General features: G+C 49.1%; 1 protein-coding gene across 1 annotated transcript; it reads left to right on the top strand.

Moving 5' to 3' along the window:
* The first annotated feature begins 929 nt into the window (after positions 1-929).
* LOC123144836 (uncharacterized) lies at positions 930-6,499 on the top strand. The gene is made up of 8 exons (XM_044564084.1): positions 930-1,140; positions 1,694-1,804; positions 2,285-2,422; positions 2,553-2,684; positions 2,771-2,869; positions 3,505-3,610; positions 3,696-3,753; positions 3,870-6,499. The coding sequence occupies exons 1-8, from the start codon at positions 1,020-1,022 to the stop codon at positions 5,280-5,282; spliced, it is 2,178 nt and encodes a 725-aa protein (XP_044420019.1). The 5' UTR covers positions 930-1,019; the 3' UTR covers positions 5,283-6,499.
* Positions 6,500-17,239: the final 10,740 nt, after the last annotated feature.

Here is a 17,239-nt window from a genome sequence, read left to right as displayed (position 1 = left end):
TCATCAAAAACACCAGATCCACCACGAGGCTACAATCCACAGACGAGGCTCTATCGCCGCAAACCACTCATCCCGTACGTATATGCACGAGCTCTCGCCCTACTGCAACGCAAAAACGACGGGATGAGCACGACCCTAGCCCACCCCTGCCAATCCGGCGGTTTCCCAAACGAAGTAGTCCGCGGGGGTGACCTCAACCTCGCCGGAAAATGAGTTCGACCTCCCTAACCCCGACCGCGACCTCGAGTTCGACCTCTACCTCGACCTCCCTGACAACGATCGCGACCTCACCGGAAAACGTGCGACCTCACCAGAAAAAGGAGGGCGGGTGAGTGGAGAAACAAGCAGGGACGAAGAACGGGGAGCGCGCGTAGGAGCAGCACCCGCGCCGCCGCGGACGACGACCCTCACGGCGCACCCCGCCGTCGACCACAACCCGGCGGATTTGGAACCGCCTCTGAGCACCAACGAACGACGAAAGCAAGGGGGAAAGAGGAGGAATGGGCCGCGAGAGGTGGGGGATGGACGTGGTAATGGCACGAAATCCGAAACCGCCGCTCACTACGCACGACGGCTAATACGCTGGGGAACTGCCTAATCCTGTATGACATGTGGGTCCCACGAGAGATTTATCTCGCGCGGCGCGGCGCAATCGGACCAGGCGACCGGTCCACGCGCGGGTCCGAGCAGCGCGGCTCCACCACCCGACCAGGGACACCTGGACACCCCGCGCCGTCGATCGGGACGAGATCGAGCGGCTCTGATTCGGCCGCTCGTTCTCTCCGTTTAGTGCACGGCCACTTTTTAGATTTTGGGAAACATTTGATACAGACCACACGATTATTGCATTTTGATGCACGCGGTTGGAGTTGCCCTTACCATGTGGGCATTCGCAAAAAGCAAAAAAAAAAATTACCACGTGGGTTCCACTTGTCAGTTGACCACACGTGAGAACCGAACGCGCAAACTTCCTGCGGCCGAGTGTTGGCGCGCACCCACCCAAGCGGCGGCGGCGAGCGATGGATCGCCCCCAGCTCCGGAACCCTAGCAGCCGCCCTCTTAAGCCGCCGCGGCCACCGCGAGGCTCGGCCTTCCAGCCCCCACCGGCGTCGAGGCCTCTCCCCGGGCCCTCCTCTCCAGGCTCGTCTCCCTCGCCTCCACCGCTTTTACGATTCTTGTATTACCCCTCGAGTTCTTGGAACCAAGATTGATGCAGAAGTTCCCGTCTTGTGGGTTGAGTCGGGATTTGGGGTTCAGGAACACGCCGGGGAGTTAATTCTGCGTTAGGATTCTAATTGGACCGGAATGCCGATCCTGCGTTTCCCCCCAAAGATAAACAGAAGAGTTCATGGCATTTTGGGGAGATTTGGGATCATTTCATTCTCGATGTAGTAGGATCTGGTGCTAGTTTAAAGGCTGTGCGCTTCCGTTCCCTACATATATGTTGCTGTTTTCCATCTGTTCCTTGTGATTCTTGACTAGCACGTTCGGTTTCTGAGAGGTCATGGGGTTTTAGGATCTTCTTTTTTACTTCTTTGAATTTTGTTTGTACAGCTCTGGCTATTGCGAATCTTGCTAATTGACCCTTAAGTACCAACATGTTGGTCATTGCAGTCTTTCTTGAGTGAGAGTTTCATCCTGTAAATCATTCTGTATTTCTGGCTTCATGTAATGATTCACTATCTAATGGCAGATGGAAGGCCAAGAAAAAAGGTTCGATTTGCAAGTGAAGCTGGTAGTCATCACATGCATGGGAGACAGGATGCTGCTAACACAGGCAGAGCTGAGAAAACTAAGCCCCAAGGTGCCTCTAATCTACTGGAACTCCTGTCTTTCTTAACAGTACTGAATTTATGCATTAGTACTCTTTTAGACGCTATATGTTTCTGCATCTTGCAATTCTGTAATAACACAGCTTAAAGGGGGCGTTGTGCCACAACTATAATCTGGTAACGTTAATTCTTTTCTTATGTGTGTCAACCTGTCTGCTTATTGGAATTCCTACTCAAAGGTTCAATATGCTCTAAATTCAAAAGGATGCTTGTAATGTACCTGTTAGATTGTTCGAGCCATGTGATATTTAATTTTCTGTTGGAAGGGTCAATGCTGGGCTGGGAATAACCCACCTGATGACTTGTATTCAAACATTCAAATTTCAAAATACACAGAATCAGACAATCAAGTCTGCCTAAGATTGGAGTAACAGAAAATAAAAATAAAAAGCAATAATAATAAATAATGTGTGTTATTTGACACTCCTATGTGGGCATCACTTCCTATGCAGGTTCCGATGCGAAAACTACCGAACTCAAATTCTTTAAGAAATTGTGGGAGCAGTCAGGATGTAGATCCCGTTCCCTCAGACAACCTCATCAAAACATTGTGCCAAGCATCTCCAAGCAAAAAGAGGGCGATAGAATGGGTTTGTAATTTTTTATCCACTCTTGCTGTCCTATAGTATCATTCTCTTTGATTCTTCTTGCTTCATACATTAAAAGGCGCTGCAACGGATCAGTCCTATGATCTTCTTCTGTTCTTTCTGCATCTTGTAGAACCACAGAACATGACGTCGCACAAGAAGTTCCCTGCCCAGAATGTTACTCTGTGTCCTGATGAGACCCCAGCCACACCCTTAAACAATGAAATCTCTGATGAGCAAGTGGAAGTGCAAGCCTCACATTCTGGTCCGGTTTTCTTTCTCTGGCCCCTTCTTTTAATTATGAGTGATATGTTGTTAGACTCTTCTCACTATTGATCCTCATCTCTGCAGAATATCACAATCATGATACACCTCAGTTGCCAATGGGTCATGTTTTCACACCCACGGTTCAGACACCATTTGAAATTGCAGGGATTTCAAGAAATACCGGTGAGCACATGCTCATTGCTCGATACAAATGTTTAGTGCTATCACTACTTTACTGCTTTGTTATCAAAACAAATACTACATACTGCTGAAAGTTTTGCCGTATACAGTAGTCAACCTTTCTGGTAACTTTACAGTTATACTGAAGGCTTTGTTGTTGTTGTTGTTGTACAGTTATATGACATATGACATAGCTGAAACTTTATTTACCATGGTTGCATTTTGGGAATGAACAAACTAAAGACGTACTACTAGTACTAAAACTAAAATAGATGCGAATATAATAATATCATGCCTGCAATCATGATATTTTATTAGTCTTAGATGCTCCTTTTCCTTGCTAACTATCAGATATCTGTTTTTGAAATGTACATAATTTTTCCTTGCGTGGATGCTGATATGTGTCCTGCAATCGTTCCCTGCTACAAGCACATGTTACTGCTTAGATACATCACCTTGTTGAGATGATGATTCACCGTATCTAAATTCTGTAATCCCCAAGTTCTGGAAATCTTTTGTAAGGTTGTGCCGGTGAGATCATATGTTGTTAGCAGTGTATTTCTAGCAAATTTACAATTGCTACATTCAGATGAGATGCTAATCCCATTATGTTTCCACTTGTGGTGTACCGGTAATAGACGCAGAACCTGGGAGTGGACGGATGTTTTCAGAAAAGAAAAGAAAATTATTAAAGCTAGCTGCAAAAACTGTGTCAATGGGAAGTTGTGAGTTGTTGCGAAAAAGGTTGTTATTATATTATTGAATAATTCAATTATTTTTTATATTTTCGTGTACTCTAATATTTTGGTGCGGTGATTGAACTTTTCAGATCAGAATTTTTTGCTGATATCTTGCAAAGGTTAGGCGCCAACGACATAATAAGAAAGGTATTCTTTGCTGAGCCCCTCTAGTTTGAACACTTATAGTTACAAATGTATCATCACCTACTTAAAGTTCTATTATCTAGTTGGTTTACCTCTGACAGCTACCTAATGCAATGCAGCATCATAAAGAGCCCATGAGACAGAGGGAAATGGTTCACAGACGTGCTCGTTCTGATCCCAGAGGTCATTTTGAAAACATGCTTGATTACGGGGGTGACTTCAAATCATCAACTAAACTGATATTGGGCAAAGAGTCATCCTCATATTCAAGTGACGAATCACGTCAATTCTTAGCGTTGCCATGGGTAGACGATCAGGGTCTTCCAAGTTTTCTTGATTGGAAAGACGATTTATCTTGTGGGGACAATGGAGCACATGAGGGCATGTCATTACCATCAGCATATACTACAAAATTTTCAAGTTCTGATTGGAGAAGGGACACTGTTCACAACCAGGTCTCCAACTTGTTGCTAGAGGATGTTCAACACCTCCCCAAAGGCAAATTAGCTTCGGGTAATGAATTGGGCTGCAATATTCAATCTGAGCCATATGATCATGATGAATGGGATCCAACGCTGTTGCTAGCAGTCACTGAACCAATTCCAAATCGGTTGTCCTTCCCCTGTCAGACCAGAGAGCAGTCTGTGGTGTCGCGTGCAATATCAGATACTTCATGGCAACCTGAGTTTTCCAGATCCCTAGAGCATTGTACTTCTAGGTCGCTTGGACTGGAGGTGGATGGCTTGATTGAGGCAGGATTGTTTGATGATTCTGATGCTGGACTTCAATCTGCATTTGATCAGTCACATGAGAAATGCACTTCTTCAAGCTTTTTAGGCCTTAGAAACACAATTCTTGATAATAATGGTTTTAGCAGTATCTCCAACTTCCATGTAGAGAGCAAGAACATTGTGCCGAATCCAGACAGAAGTTGCCTGAATTCCATATGTTCAACTTCAGATGACCCTTTTGAGCAGCGGTCAAAGAGCTTTTGTGACTCTGCTGTCCATATATCTTGTATGGATGGAATGGTGGATAAACATTTGACAGAGGCAGAGTTGTTTGATGATCCTGATACTGGGCTTGTACAGGGACTGGATCAGCTACCTTTGAAATTCACTGCTTCAAGTTTTTCCAAGTACACGTCTGGAATTCTTGATCATCATCATGACCCAAAGGACAGCTACAGCATTTTGCGCATGGATGCAAATGACACTTGTTTGGATTCCTTATCCTCATATTCAGAGCGTTCTTGTAAGCAAAACTGGGAAAGCTTATGTGATTTCTCCACAGAATTGCGGTCATCATCACATCATGTCCAATCTTGTTGTGGTAGTTTGGAAGCTATGTTTGGTTTCTCGTCGAATGGAAGTATTTGCAATGATTTTGAAGATGACAACGGTATCACGCTAGTCGAAGGCAACACCAAGAGCGGCTTGTTTGGTACATCGGATCTTGCATTATTTGGTTCTTGCTCTACTAGAGGCATCAGCGAGACTCCCATGTTGTCTTTTGATGGTGTAAGGTGGTAGCTCTGCACTCCATTGTTCCTTGAAGTGCTAGTATTTGTTTCTGTGTAGACTGACCCTGGTAGTGGACGATAAATTCCACTGGATGCAACTGCATGCTTGGTGGCCCTGGCTGCGCCAAGTCGACCCCTCCAAACCTTGGGGCAGATTTTCCAGTCAAGGTGAAAAGTGTGGCGCTGGCCTTGTGCATGCAGCTTCACTGACTGTTGGGTGATGGAACGCCTGCACAGTTATGAACAGATAGATCGCAGGTCAGTCCATAGCCGAGCTGGCACCTACAGTTCTTGCCGTGGTCAGGGTCGTGAACTCCTAGCAGAGGTCACTTCCTGATGCCATCCTCAACAACCACTGGACCAGAGACATTGCTGGAACTCTGAATGTGCAAGACATTGTGCAGTTTCTCCATCCTGCGGAAATCAGCAACACCCGATCCATCTACCCTGGCATCGAAGACCAGTTTATGTGGAACTTATCTGACTCAGATTCCTATTCAGCTAAATCAGCATAAATGCCCTCTTCGGGGGGTACTTTTGAGTGAACACTTTGGGACCGATGGGCTCCGTTGAAACGCGAGGTCTTGCTTGTCTTGGTTGGTGCAGCAAACAGATATTGGATGGCAGATCATCTCAAACGCCATGGTCTGGTCGCTGCCCCCTTCGCGATCAGACAGCTGAAACACTGTCAGACATGCTAACTGAATGCCCATTTCTGAGACAGGTCTGGCATGATGTCCTCTCACCCTTGTCGCTGCAGGCCACTGGTCCGCAGTCAGGCAAGACTTGCAACTCCTGGTTTGAGCAAGCTGCAACACGCGCCGGGGAAGACATCTCAAGAGATGCACGGTCACTCAACATCCTGACTATGTGGCGAGCTGAGAAGCGACTGTGGTCTTGAAACGACGCCTTGCTGCCGAACTGCAGCGAGCAGTCGAATCGATCATGGTCGAGGCGAAGCAGTGGATGCTGGCTGGAGCGAAGGCTCTCCACCGGTTATCACTACATGCACGGGCCCCATGAGAGTGCTAGCTCCTCTTGTATAGTTCTTGGTTTGTCTTTGATTTCTTCGTAGACTAGTAGGCTTCCTTGAGTTTTAACAGTTTTTTAGCTCTGGTTTCTATTTATACCATGGATCCAATCAGATGTGCTTCAACTGATGTATGAAGTTTGTAAATATTGCCAGAAAATGTATATATTTGATTTGCCTCCTGGGTTTGTTGTTGATGTTGGACTAGGGTGATGATGTGAAAACAAAGGCAGGGAGCTGAATGAGAGAGATGCTGCATGTATAGACAAGCTCAATAAACAACCATTTCATCCTTTTCATATTTTCTTTGTTGATTGAAAAGTGTTGTCTCAGCATGCACGCGTGGATGGCATGGGCATGTTGATTGATGAAAGCTTTGGGTATTTTGGTTTTGTTTTGGAAAAGCAGTTGTACTATATTATGGTGGCTAAAGGAAACCGACAAGTTGGCGGTCAAAGACTCTCCAAAGTGACAAGATCAATTTCCAAAAGCCTTTTGCCGCTAAACATGTGATGCGAGCTTTCGTTTGGAGAAATTATATATGTGTACTGCACAGTACTTTCTCACATTACACAAAGGTACATCTCATCCTCTGCAGACCGGAGCTCACGCTTTTCTTGGAAATATCTACCCGGACAAAACTTACTTTGTGTTGTTGCCCTCCAGGGCCCCTATTTTTTTTTTCTTAAAAAAACAATTCTGCGCGGGCCAAACAAACACGAGAGCGTAACCTGGCGGTGATAGGAGAGCGGCGACAGCGATGCGTCGACGGCTCGTTCTGATGGCGGTAGTGGTCGTTCGCATGGTCTCAGAATCTTGATGTAATTTTTATTATGTTTGAGGTACTTTGTACTTCCGGTGAACTTTGATAATATATGGATCATTTTCACGAAGAAAAACATGAGCTAGTAAACTGTCATCCGAAACGTGGTAGCGAAAAGATCTCTCCTCATCACTCGACATGCTTGTGAGTTTCCGTGACAACAGTACGTAGCCTCGACCTCGTAGCGCGTCACGGCGATCCTTTCTAGGGAGTAGTAGAAGGAGAAAACCACGTACAACTGCACGGCTTTTCTGGTGCTCGTAATCCTCTCGCGTAGATTGTTCCTCGCCTCGCCTCCTCGCCTCATTTTGAGTGTTGTTCTCCGAGTGCGGGACGGGAACAACAATACAATATCCATGGCCATGGCCTTGCTGCGACAAAGTTTGCGCTCGTCGTTTCTTCTCACGAACTTGTCACGCGTACGCTGAAAATGAGACCTGATGAGTGGATGCTATGAGAAGGAAACATGGCGCGGGGACTCAAAGCGGGTGGCTTTGCCGTACCAACAGGAGACAGACGAAACGATGTGCCGGAGCCCAGATCATGCATGGCAGACCGAGAGATGGAGAGTGAAGCGAGTGATTGAGAGACACGGGCCGGGCCGTTTTGATCAATCAAGCGGATGATGGCGGACTTTAAGGGCATGTACAATGGTTGATAAGATGATTTTATCTTAAGTCTTACATATGATTTAGAGATGACAAAAAAATATGTCTACAATGGGTCGTCTCTTAGCCTTATTTCAATAACTAGCTATTCATAAAAACATGATGAACCATATTGTCTTAAAAGATCATCTTTTGTCTTCTCTAAATAAGAGAAGACAAGTCTTTTCTTATGATTTCTCTTTCCTTCACCTCATCATTTATCCTACATGGCATGTCTAAGGTAGAACCATTGTACATGCCCTAATGGTCGGGTGCGGCCGCCCAGTTATAATCGGGGTCGGATGTTAAGCAAACGGCCATTTGTGTTTTTTTGAAAAGAAAAACCAAATTTGGGGCCGCTGCGGAGGCCAAGAGATGCGAGCAGCACCAGTACGCGCAGCGGCAATGTCTAGCAGTAGTTGGTGCGGTGGCCCTGGGACTGGAACCATGCGCCGACGAGCTTCTGGTTGCTGCTTGTCGCGTCGAACTGCTCCCCAGCCTCGCAGTTCTGTCCTTCGCATCGTCGGTGATGCGATGATGATTCTGTCTTCGGCGGAAGTGCCAACTCGCTCAGTTGAGAGGCGTTCCTACGCTCTCCATTGCGCCGTGGAATGACAAGAGCACAATTGAGTCGTGTGATGAGCAACGAGTGAGTGTAGCCAACATCAATGTGACCACATCCGGGTCTGGCGCTCGTTGATGACGACCAGATGATTAGCCTCGGCCTTGGTGGTGACGTGTGACAGTGTAGAGAGAGAGATGATGACATGGCAAAGTTCAATGGTCAAACCATGCCACCTCAGCATAAAACCACCCGAAGCAGCCCGAGGGACAAAAAAAAATGTCTTTTTAACAGTTGGGGGACAAGGTTATCCTGATTTTAAAGTTGAGGGACCATTTTAAAACTATCGATAGTCAGAGATGAAAAATATACTTTTGCCTAAAGTAAATGTAGTGGGCAAAGAAGCAAGGGAACTTGAGAAAGAAGATGGGGCGTGCTACGCGTCGGTCGGCGGATCTTTTGGAAAGATCCACCGCCTCGCGAGCCGTCAGATCACCGGTGCGCAGACCAGATCCGGGCTCCCCTCCCTCCGCCCTTCCCTTCCCTCCCCCGAATCCGCCCTAGCGCCGCCTCCCCGGGAGGCGGCCTGGGCGGCGCGCGCTCCTCTACCTTCGGCCTCCCTCCTTCCCCCCCCCCCCCCCCGCCGCTGGCCTGGATGGTGTTGGCGGCGGTGGGATCTCCTGTACCCGCACGCGCGTCATCCCTTCCCGGGGCGGGGACGGCGGCGGTGATGCTCGACTAGGCGGCGGTCCGGCGACCAGGCAGGCGAGGTGGCGGCGCTGCTCCTTGGCGGCGGGGCAGCTTGGTGGCGTGGGGTGGCCGGCGGCGCGCCCCCTGGCTTTGATCTGGGTCCTAGCGGGCCGTCCCCCAGTGCGGCTTCATTGTCTTCTGCGTGGTGAGGAGGAGGAGGAGCTCGGACCGGGGGCGGCGACGTCGACGGCGTGCCTGCTGCAGCGCGAAGGCGGGAGCTTTACGGGCCTATGAGGGCGCTTGGAGCCTTTGGCTTGATGGGGAGCTCGGGAGGAGCACGCGAGGCAACTGCTCTCGAGTGGATCCAGATCCTGCAACACACCAGTTGTTGCGGTGGCGAAGATTGCAACAACTATTCAGTTGTAAAACTTAGTCTAGGTAATAAGTTGCTCATGAGCCATCTGATTATAATCAGATCCGGCGGCCACAGAGACGGGAACGCACGCGTTGTTATTAGTCAGATGATTTGAATCATTTTTCAAAGAATATAAGAAATAATGAAAGAGATTGATACTGACAATCGTAACACTCAATATTACAAGAAGGATAGTGTGGCAGTCTATGCTGTTAGATTAACCATGGTTCGTCCTATTCCATTACAGCAAGTCTTGATTTAGCACGTACAACAACTCTTCTGCCCATGGTAGACGTACAGTCATCACCCCGAAGCATGATTCATGATAATCTCAAGATAATTCTCAACTGCATAATCAAATCTTTTACTGAATTTTTGTAACTCCATACGAGTAAAAACTTCTTAACTCTGGTTTTACTGAAACTCATATTCTTAACTCACAATGACAGTTAGATCACGTTAATGTCATTTTTTGCTGAAAGAATATTCTGTGTTAGCCGGTACCCATGACGTCAAACTTAAGTTTGAATTCTCGTGGGTAGCTAGGGGCACAACCATCCTCCTAACCGTTCAATCATGTGTTGGCTTTAACTAACGATACTACTCCCTCTCCGTCTATTTATATATGACACTTGTAATTCGAGTCTAACTTGGTCAACAATTTGACCAAACAAAATGTGTCATACAACATATAATTATATGAATAATTTGGGAATGACAAGTGATCTTGTATTTTTTTTTGCACTTTTCGTATTTGTTTAGTGGTCTTGCACATAGAAGAACGGAGGGAATACTTATAAAGATACCACTGGTTAAAATTTTAGAAGTTTGCCCATCTTTGTCAAAAACAACGACTTGTATACGACCGGAGGGAGTTATTTTTTGTTGCTTCTTCAAACCTACACCTGATGCTAGCTTTGTCACTGTCAAAACTGAAGTGACTTATTTGTGTTAGTTACGATGATCCACGCCACAGATTCTTCTAGTAAAATCTAAATGTGCTACTGTACAAGATTACAAGCTTCGGGATATCCATTGTAAAAATGTAAATTGTACGGCTGCCACCGAACGGCACAGCAACCATACTAGACCCTTTGTCATCTTTTAGAGATGGAGTAGCGGCGTGCCAAGTAAAATGCACGACTTTTCTGATGCCCGTATCCTCTCCTGTCGTTGTAGATTGTTCCTCGCCTCATTCTGAGCGCTGTCCCCTCCGAGTGCGGAAACAACAATACAAAATCGAACGCGAAGAAACTTTGGCCTGGCAGAAAGCACCATCTTTACCTTGCAATGCTTCCATGTTTGCCCATACAGAATACAGTAGATGATCCTCCGAGAAATGCAGCAACTTTGAAATATTTTCACCAGCTTCGAGGGCTCAACGATAGCACAACCACCATCATATTATCTCAATATAATGCGGTTGCAGAAGAAAATAATAATTTATACGTTGCCGTGAGTATAAACATTATTCCCAAGCTGCATCTGCATGGGAGCGGCGTCTGCCGTCCCATCAGCATCAATATAACCAGCAACCTCGTCACGGGCGCTAGTTTCATGCGGCCCCCGGTCATGCATCAGAAATCACCCCCACAACCGGCTGCATGTGCAACCAAGCAAAGCAAAGCAATAGTTTAGGTCGCTTGCACTGCAGAACGGAACGGCCATACTATTGTTCACGCGTACCCCGAGCTGGCTGGCCCCTTGCGTTGCCTGCGCAGCGCACGCGAAAATGGCTGTTCATCTGACATTCCGATGCAAGCGCGCGCAGGCAGACCAGACGGCTACAAATTTGCAATTTGAGTCTCATCATTTAATCCCAAAAGGCTGCGGACCCGCCGGGCAAAAGTACCCAAAAGTAACTGTAGCTGCCGCTGCGCTGCCCTGTTCTGCTCGCTGACAGAAAGAGGGAATCCATGGCTAGTAGCTCCGCATGTGACCGAGCAAAGGTGGCGCCTCGTGCAGTTTCATCCCATCGGCCGTGCCGTCGACTAGCGGAAGGCAACGTTCCCGCGCGCGCATATGCTGCTGCTAGCGCTAGGTGCACTGCTGCCTCCTGGGTAGGTGTAGGCGCCGTGAGGCCCGTGACTGTGCACCGAGCTGGCCGGGAGTGGCACCGGGGACTGCGCGCTCCGAGGGAGGCAGGCAGGCAGCGAGCCATGTGCGTAGTAGTAGTACTGTGGGCAACAGCGCGGGCCTCCGCTCGTCAGGTGGACCATGCATCCCGTGGTGGCGGTGCGGCGACAAACGTAGGAGGGCCTCCGCCTCGTGCACTTGCAGTTCCTCCGCCCCCCTCTTGGTCTTGGAAGGGCGTGCATGGTTCCGTTGGGTTCCTTCCTCGTCTTCTACCGGAGGAAACAGTAGTGCTGTTCGTCGAAAGCAACAAGGAGACGGTTCTGTTCATGTTTGGTTCTACGGTCAGTGATCTCTAAAGCAATGCCCCCACCCCACACGGTGGAGTTTGTAAAAGTAACTGGGAGTCCAGCGCGTACAAAATGAGTAAACAGGTAGCGATTAGTGAAATTACTAGAAGGAGCTTTGCCGCCGAGAGCTTACATTGATCATTCTTGGCAAGTTTCACCATACATTGTTTACATAATATATACCTAAACCTACGTAGATATATTTTATATTTTTTCACGACAACCAACACCAATGTTGCTTGTCATTTTCATTAAAAAGAGAAAGAATTAATTACAAATTTTGAGCGCAAGGAACACACTCTTTGGCACCCAAAAGAGAAACTCACAGCACCGGGGCCTGCCCCTACCATCTAGCGAGACCATCCCTTGTTTCTGCCTGGCAAACACTATTTTTTTCGGAGCCAGAGATTGCCTCATCTATTAATTAAGTAGAAAAAGTTTGCCCAGTTAATTATAAAAAATTGGGCAAAAAAGGAACAAGGGCCAAGCCCACTCCCAAAGACAAACACACCCAGGGCAAAACCCATCCTAATCGACAACATGTCGACGTGTGGTCGGACAACGCAGCTCCGACTCTGACGGAGAACTCAGAAGAACAAAACTAGGCGAAAGCTGGAGCTCGGAAGATCGCCGAACGGGCAACTTGCAGCCAGTCATCATATACCACAGGGCCCCGCCGCCACAGCTTCGACTCCGCAGCAACAAACAAACCGAGGCAAAACCACGGACACGCCAGAGAAGAGCCGACTACCACAACCATTGTCGCGTCGCCGACATCGCTCCCACCATCATCATTGCCACAGAAGCCTGGTCGCCACGGAGATCCTCTCGGGGCCGCCGCCCCGACATCCACCGCCCCGTCGCGCCCAACGCATTCCACCAGCACCGCCTTCTGGGGCCGCCGCCCCGACATACCATCGCTCCCCTCGAGCAGCAATGCCGCACAACCCAGCTGCCGCAGCCCACGCTGCACAGGGCAACCATTCGCAGACCACAAACGTCACACCATCATCCGGGGCCGCCGCCCCGACATAAAGTCAGACCGCCCCTCTGGGCGCATCGACCGAGTCAACACCCCCACCGCCCAAGCGGGACAAAGGATGCCAGCCAACCAATGCCGAGATAGAGCCCCACCTCATAGAGCTACCGGTTTGCACGGATCTTTTTGTCGGCGGGGACAGTGGACGCCGGGGTGGCCGCTCCGGATGGTTTCTGTTTATGTGCCGAGATGGCGATCTCGGGGGCAAGCACTATTTGGACCATCGAAGCTTTACTATCAAACACTCTGGCATTCCTCTCTAGCAGAGTTTACGGAAGCCCACAGTCAAAATCAAAGCAATCTCCCTCGCCCTGATCTCCAGAAATCTAGTGCCCAGCTTGCACAACCAACCTCTCACCGTCGAGTCATTGCTTGAGATTAAGCTCAGCAGCCTGAAATTTCGAAGCACAAACCAGAATTGCTGAGCAAATTTAACAATCGTATCTAAGGTGAGGATCCTTTGATGTATGTGATCCATTTGTCGTCGGATAACACGTCCACCACCAAACATCCTTTCCCTTCTTGCACCCTCACGAACAGAAACAACTTGGGTGCAATGTCCATGGCACTCCTCCCATGAATCCACAAATCCTGCCAGAAAGAAACCGAATTGCCTCTGCCCACAATGCACTTTTGTTGCCGCCATATAAGCTGTGTGGCCTCCTTAGAGATAGAAGGGGATAGCCCAGACCACGCCCTGATCGGCCCAGTCTTTTGCAGCCAAAGCCATCTAATATGCAACGCCTGATTGAGATAACCCAACGTACCAATGCCAACTAACTCCACATGTTTGCAAATCTGCTCCCAAGCAACTAGGAAATGCCCACCTTTAGCCTCCTCGGCCCTCGTCTAGAAGAAACTACGACAGAGTTTGTTGATCCCCATGAACAGCCAAGGGGGCAACTCAAGGGAGAGCATGTGGTAGATCGTGATCACAGTCAACACATTTAATCAGGGACAATCTACTTGTCGTGCACATCATCGAAGCTCTCCATGTGGACCATCCAGAAGTTGCTATCTAGTCAATGTATTTTGAAATCCAGAAATGATGCCTTTTATCTCTGTTGGAACTAACCTCCTAGGTGTTATGAAAAGCCAGGAGAAAAACTATTTTTCACGCAATTCAGAGGCTTAGGCGGCTTGAAGATGTTCGACGTCCAGCTGAGTTGGTATGCTACTCTAGTTTTAGGTTTGGTGGGTTTAGTTATTGAAAGGATCGATATAGTTGACTAGAGGGGGGGGGGGGGGGGTGTGAATAGGCAACTAACAATTTGTAGCTTTTCTTTACCAATTTAAACTTTGCATCAAAGTAGGTTGTCTAGATATGCAACTAGGTGAGCAACCTATATGATGCAACAACAACAAGCACACAAGCAAGCAAGGGATATAACACAAATAAGCTTGCACAAGTAAAGTCACGAGATAACCAAGAGTGGAGCCGGTGAAGACGAGGATGTGTTACCGAAGTTCCTTCCTTTTGAGGGGAAGTACGTCTCCGTTGGAGCGATGTGGAGGCACAATGCTCCCCAAGAAGCCACTAGGGCCACCGTATTCTCCTCACGCCCTCACACAATGCGAGATGTCGTGATTCCACTATTGGTGCCCTTGGAGGCGGCGACCGGACCTTTACAAACAAGGTTGGGGCAATCTCCACAACTTAATTGGAGGCTCCCAATGACACCACGAAGCTTCACCACAATGGACTATGGCTCCGCGGTGACCTCAACCGTCTAGGGTGCTCAAACACCCAAGAGTAATAAGATCCGCAAGGGATTAGTGGGGGGAATCAAATATCTCTTGGTGGAAGTGTAGATCGGTGCCTTCTCAACCAATCCCTAGAAAATCAACAAGTTTGATTGGCTAGGGAGAGAGATCGGGCAAAAATGGAGCTTGGAGCAACAATGGAGCTTGAGGTTGGAAGAGGTAGTCAACTCGGAGAAGAAGACACCCCTTATATAGTGGTGGGACAAATCCAACTGTTATCCACCAACCCAGCCTGCGCAGCGCGGTACTACCGCGCCAGGGCCGCGGTACTACCGCAAAGGCATGCGGTACTACCGCAGGGCCCCACGGTACTACCGCCCGAGCAGTACAGATCTGGACAGCCCAAACGCACTGAAGCAGAGGGCGGTAGAACTGCTGGCGCGGTACTACCGCTCCCCCTTGCGGTACTACCGCAAGGCAGGGATGTACCAGATATGGGAAGGCACAGACATATAAAAATACATCCGTGGCAACTTCCGTTGAGTTGGAGTCAATGCAAAAATCCGACACGGTAGTACCGTAAGACAGGGGCGGTACTACCACGCGGGGTGCGGATGTAAAAAATTACATCCGCTCCTACTGCCGCGCAAGCTGCTGAGTTAGGCCAGAGCGCACGGTACTACCGCGCACCGGCGCGGTACTACCGCGTAGGGCGCGAATGTAAAAAATTACATCCGCCCCTACTACTGCACCCGCAGCGGCGCCTGGTCTGGGGTCACGGTAGTACAGCTCCCGAGGAGTGGTACTACCGTGGGCGCTTGCGGTACTACCGTGCCAGGGCGCGGTACTACCGCAAGGGCCTGCGGTTCTACCGCTCCTTGGAGCAGTACTACCGCATGCCCAAGCTCAGCAAACACGACAATTTGCATAGACGTGAAAAGACGGAGGATGCTCCAGAGAGCCAGAGGAAAGGAGGTGCAAAAAGGAGTAGACGTGCGTGATGATTCCACCCAAACCTTTCCAAAGCGGACCACCTCTTAATAGTACGACTTGTTAGGGATCGTTGCAGAATTTTAAAATTTTCTACGCATCACCAAGATCCATCTATGGAGTATACTAGCAACGAGGGGAAACGAGTGCATCTACATACCCTTGTAGATCGCGAGCGGAAGCGTTCAAGTGAACGGGGTTGATGGAGTCGTACTCGCCGTGATCCAAATCACCGATGACCGAGTGCCGAACGGACGGCACCTCCGCGTTCAACACACGTACGAAGCAGCGACGTCTCCTCCTTGATCCAGCAAGGGGGAAGGAGAGGTTGATAGAGATCCAGCAGCACGACGGCGTGGTGGTGGAAGTAGCGGGGATCCCGGCAGGGCTTCGCCAAGCGCAAGCGGGAGGGAGAGGTGTTGCAGGGGAAGAGGGAGGCGCCAGGGGCTGTGGTGTTGCTGCCCTCCCCCCCACTATTTATAGGGGTCCTGGGGGGGGGGGGCGGCCACCCTGGAGATCCCATCTGAGGGGGGGCGGCGGCCAAGGGGGTGGCTTGCCCCCCAAGGCAAGTGGGGCGCCCCCCACCCCTAGGGTTTCCAACCCTAGGCGCAGGGGGAGGCCCAAGGGGGGGCGCCCCAGCCCACTAAGGGCTGGTTCCCTTCCCACTTCAGCCCATGGGGCCCTCCGGGATAGGTGGCCCCACCCGGTGGACCCCCGGTACCCTTTCGATGGTCCCGGTACAATACCGATAACCCCCGAAACTTTCCCGGTGGCCGAAACTGGACTTCCTATATATAATTCTTCACCTCCGGACCATTCCGGAACTCCTCGTGACGTTCGGGATCTCATCCGGGACTCCGAACAACTTTCGGGTTTCCGCATACTAATATGTCTACAACCCTAGCATCACCGAACCTTAAGTGTGTAGACCCTACGGGTTCGGGAGACATGCAGACATGACCGAGACGCCTCTCCGGTCAATAACCAACAGCGGGATCTGGATACCCATGTTGGCTCCCACATGTTCCACGATGATCTCATCGGATGAACCACGATGTCGAGGATTCAATCAATCCCGTATACAATTCCCTTTGTCAATCAGTACGTTACTTGCCCGAGATTCGATCGTCGGTATCCCAATACCTTGTTCAATCTCGTTACCGGCAAGTCACTTTACTCGTACCGTAATGCATGATCCCGTGGCTAACTCCTTAGTCACATTGAGCTCATTATGATGATGCATTACCGAGTGGGCCCAGAGATACCTCTCCGTCATACGGAGTGACAAATCCCAGTCTCGATCGTGCCAACTCAACAGACACTTTTGGAGATACCCGTAGTGTACCTTTATAGTCACCCAGTTACGTTGTGACGTTTGGCACACCCAAAGCACTCCTACGGTATCCGGGAGTTGCACGATCTCATGGTCTAAGGAAATGATACTTGACATTGGAAAAGCTCTAGCAAACGAACTACACGATCTTTTGTGCTATGGTTAGGATTGGGTCTTGTCCATCACATCATTCTCCTAATGATGTGATCCTGTTATCAATGACATCCAATGTCCATAGTCAGGAAACCATGACTATCTGTTGATCAACGAGCTAGTCAACTAGAGGCTTACTAGGGACACGTTGTGGTCTA

Source organism: Triticum aestivum, chromosome 6D (genome assembly GCF_018294505.1).
Source record: "Triticum aestivum cultivar Chinese Spring chromosome 6D, IWGSC CS RefSeq v2.1, whole genome shotgun sequence".
Lineage (NCBI taxonomy): Eukaryota > Viridiplantae > Streptophyta > Magnoliopsida > Poales > Poaceae > Triticum > Triticum aestivum.
This window is presented reverse-complemented; position numbering and strand designations above follow the sequence as displayed.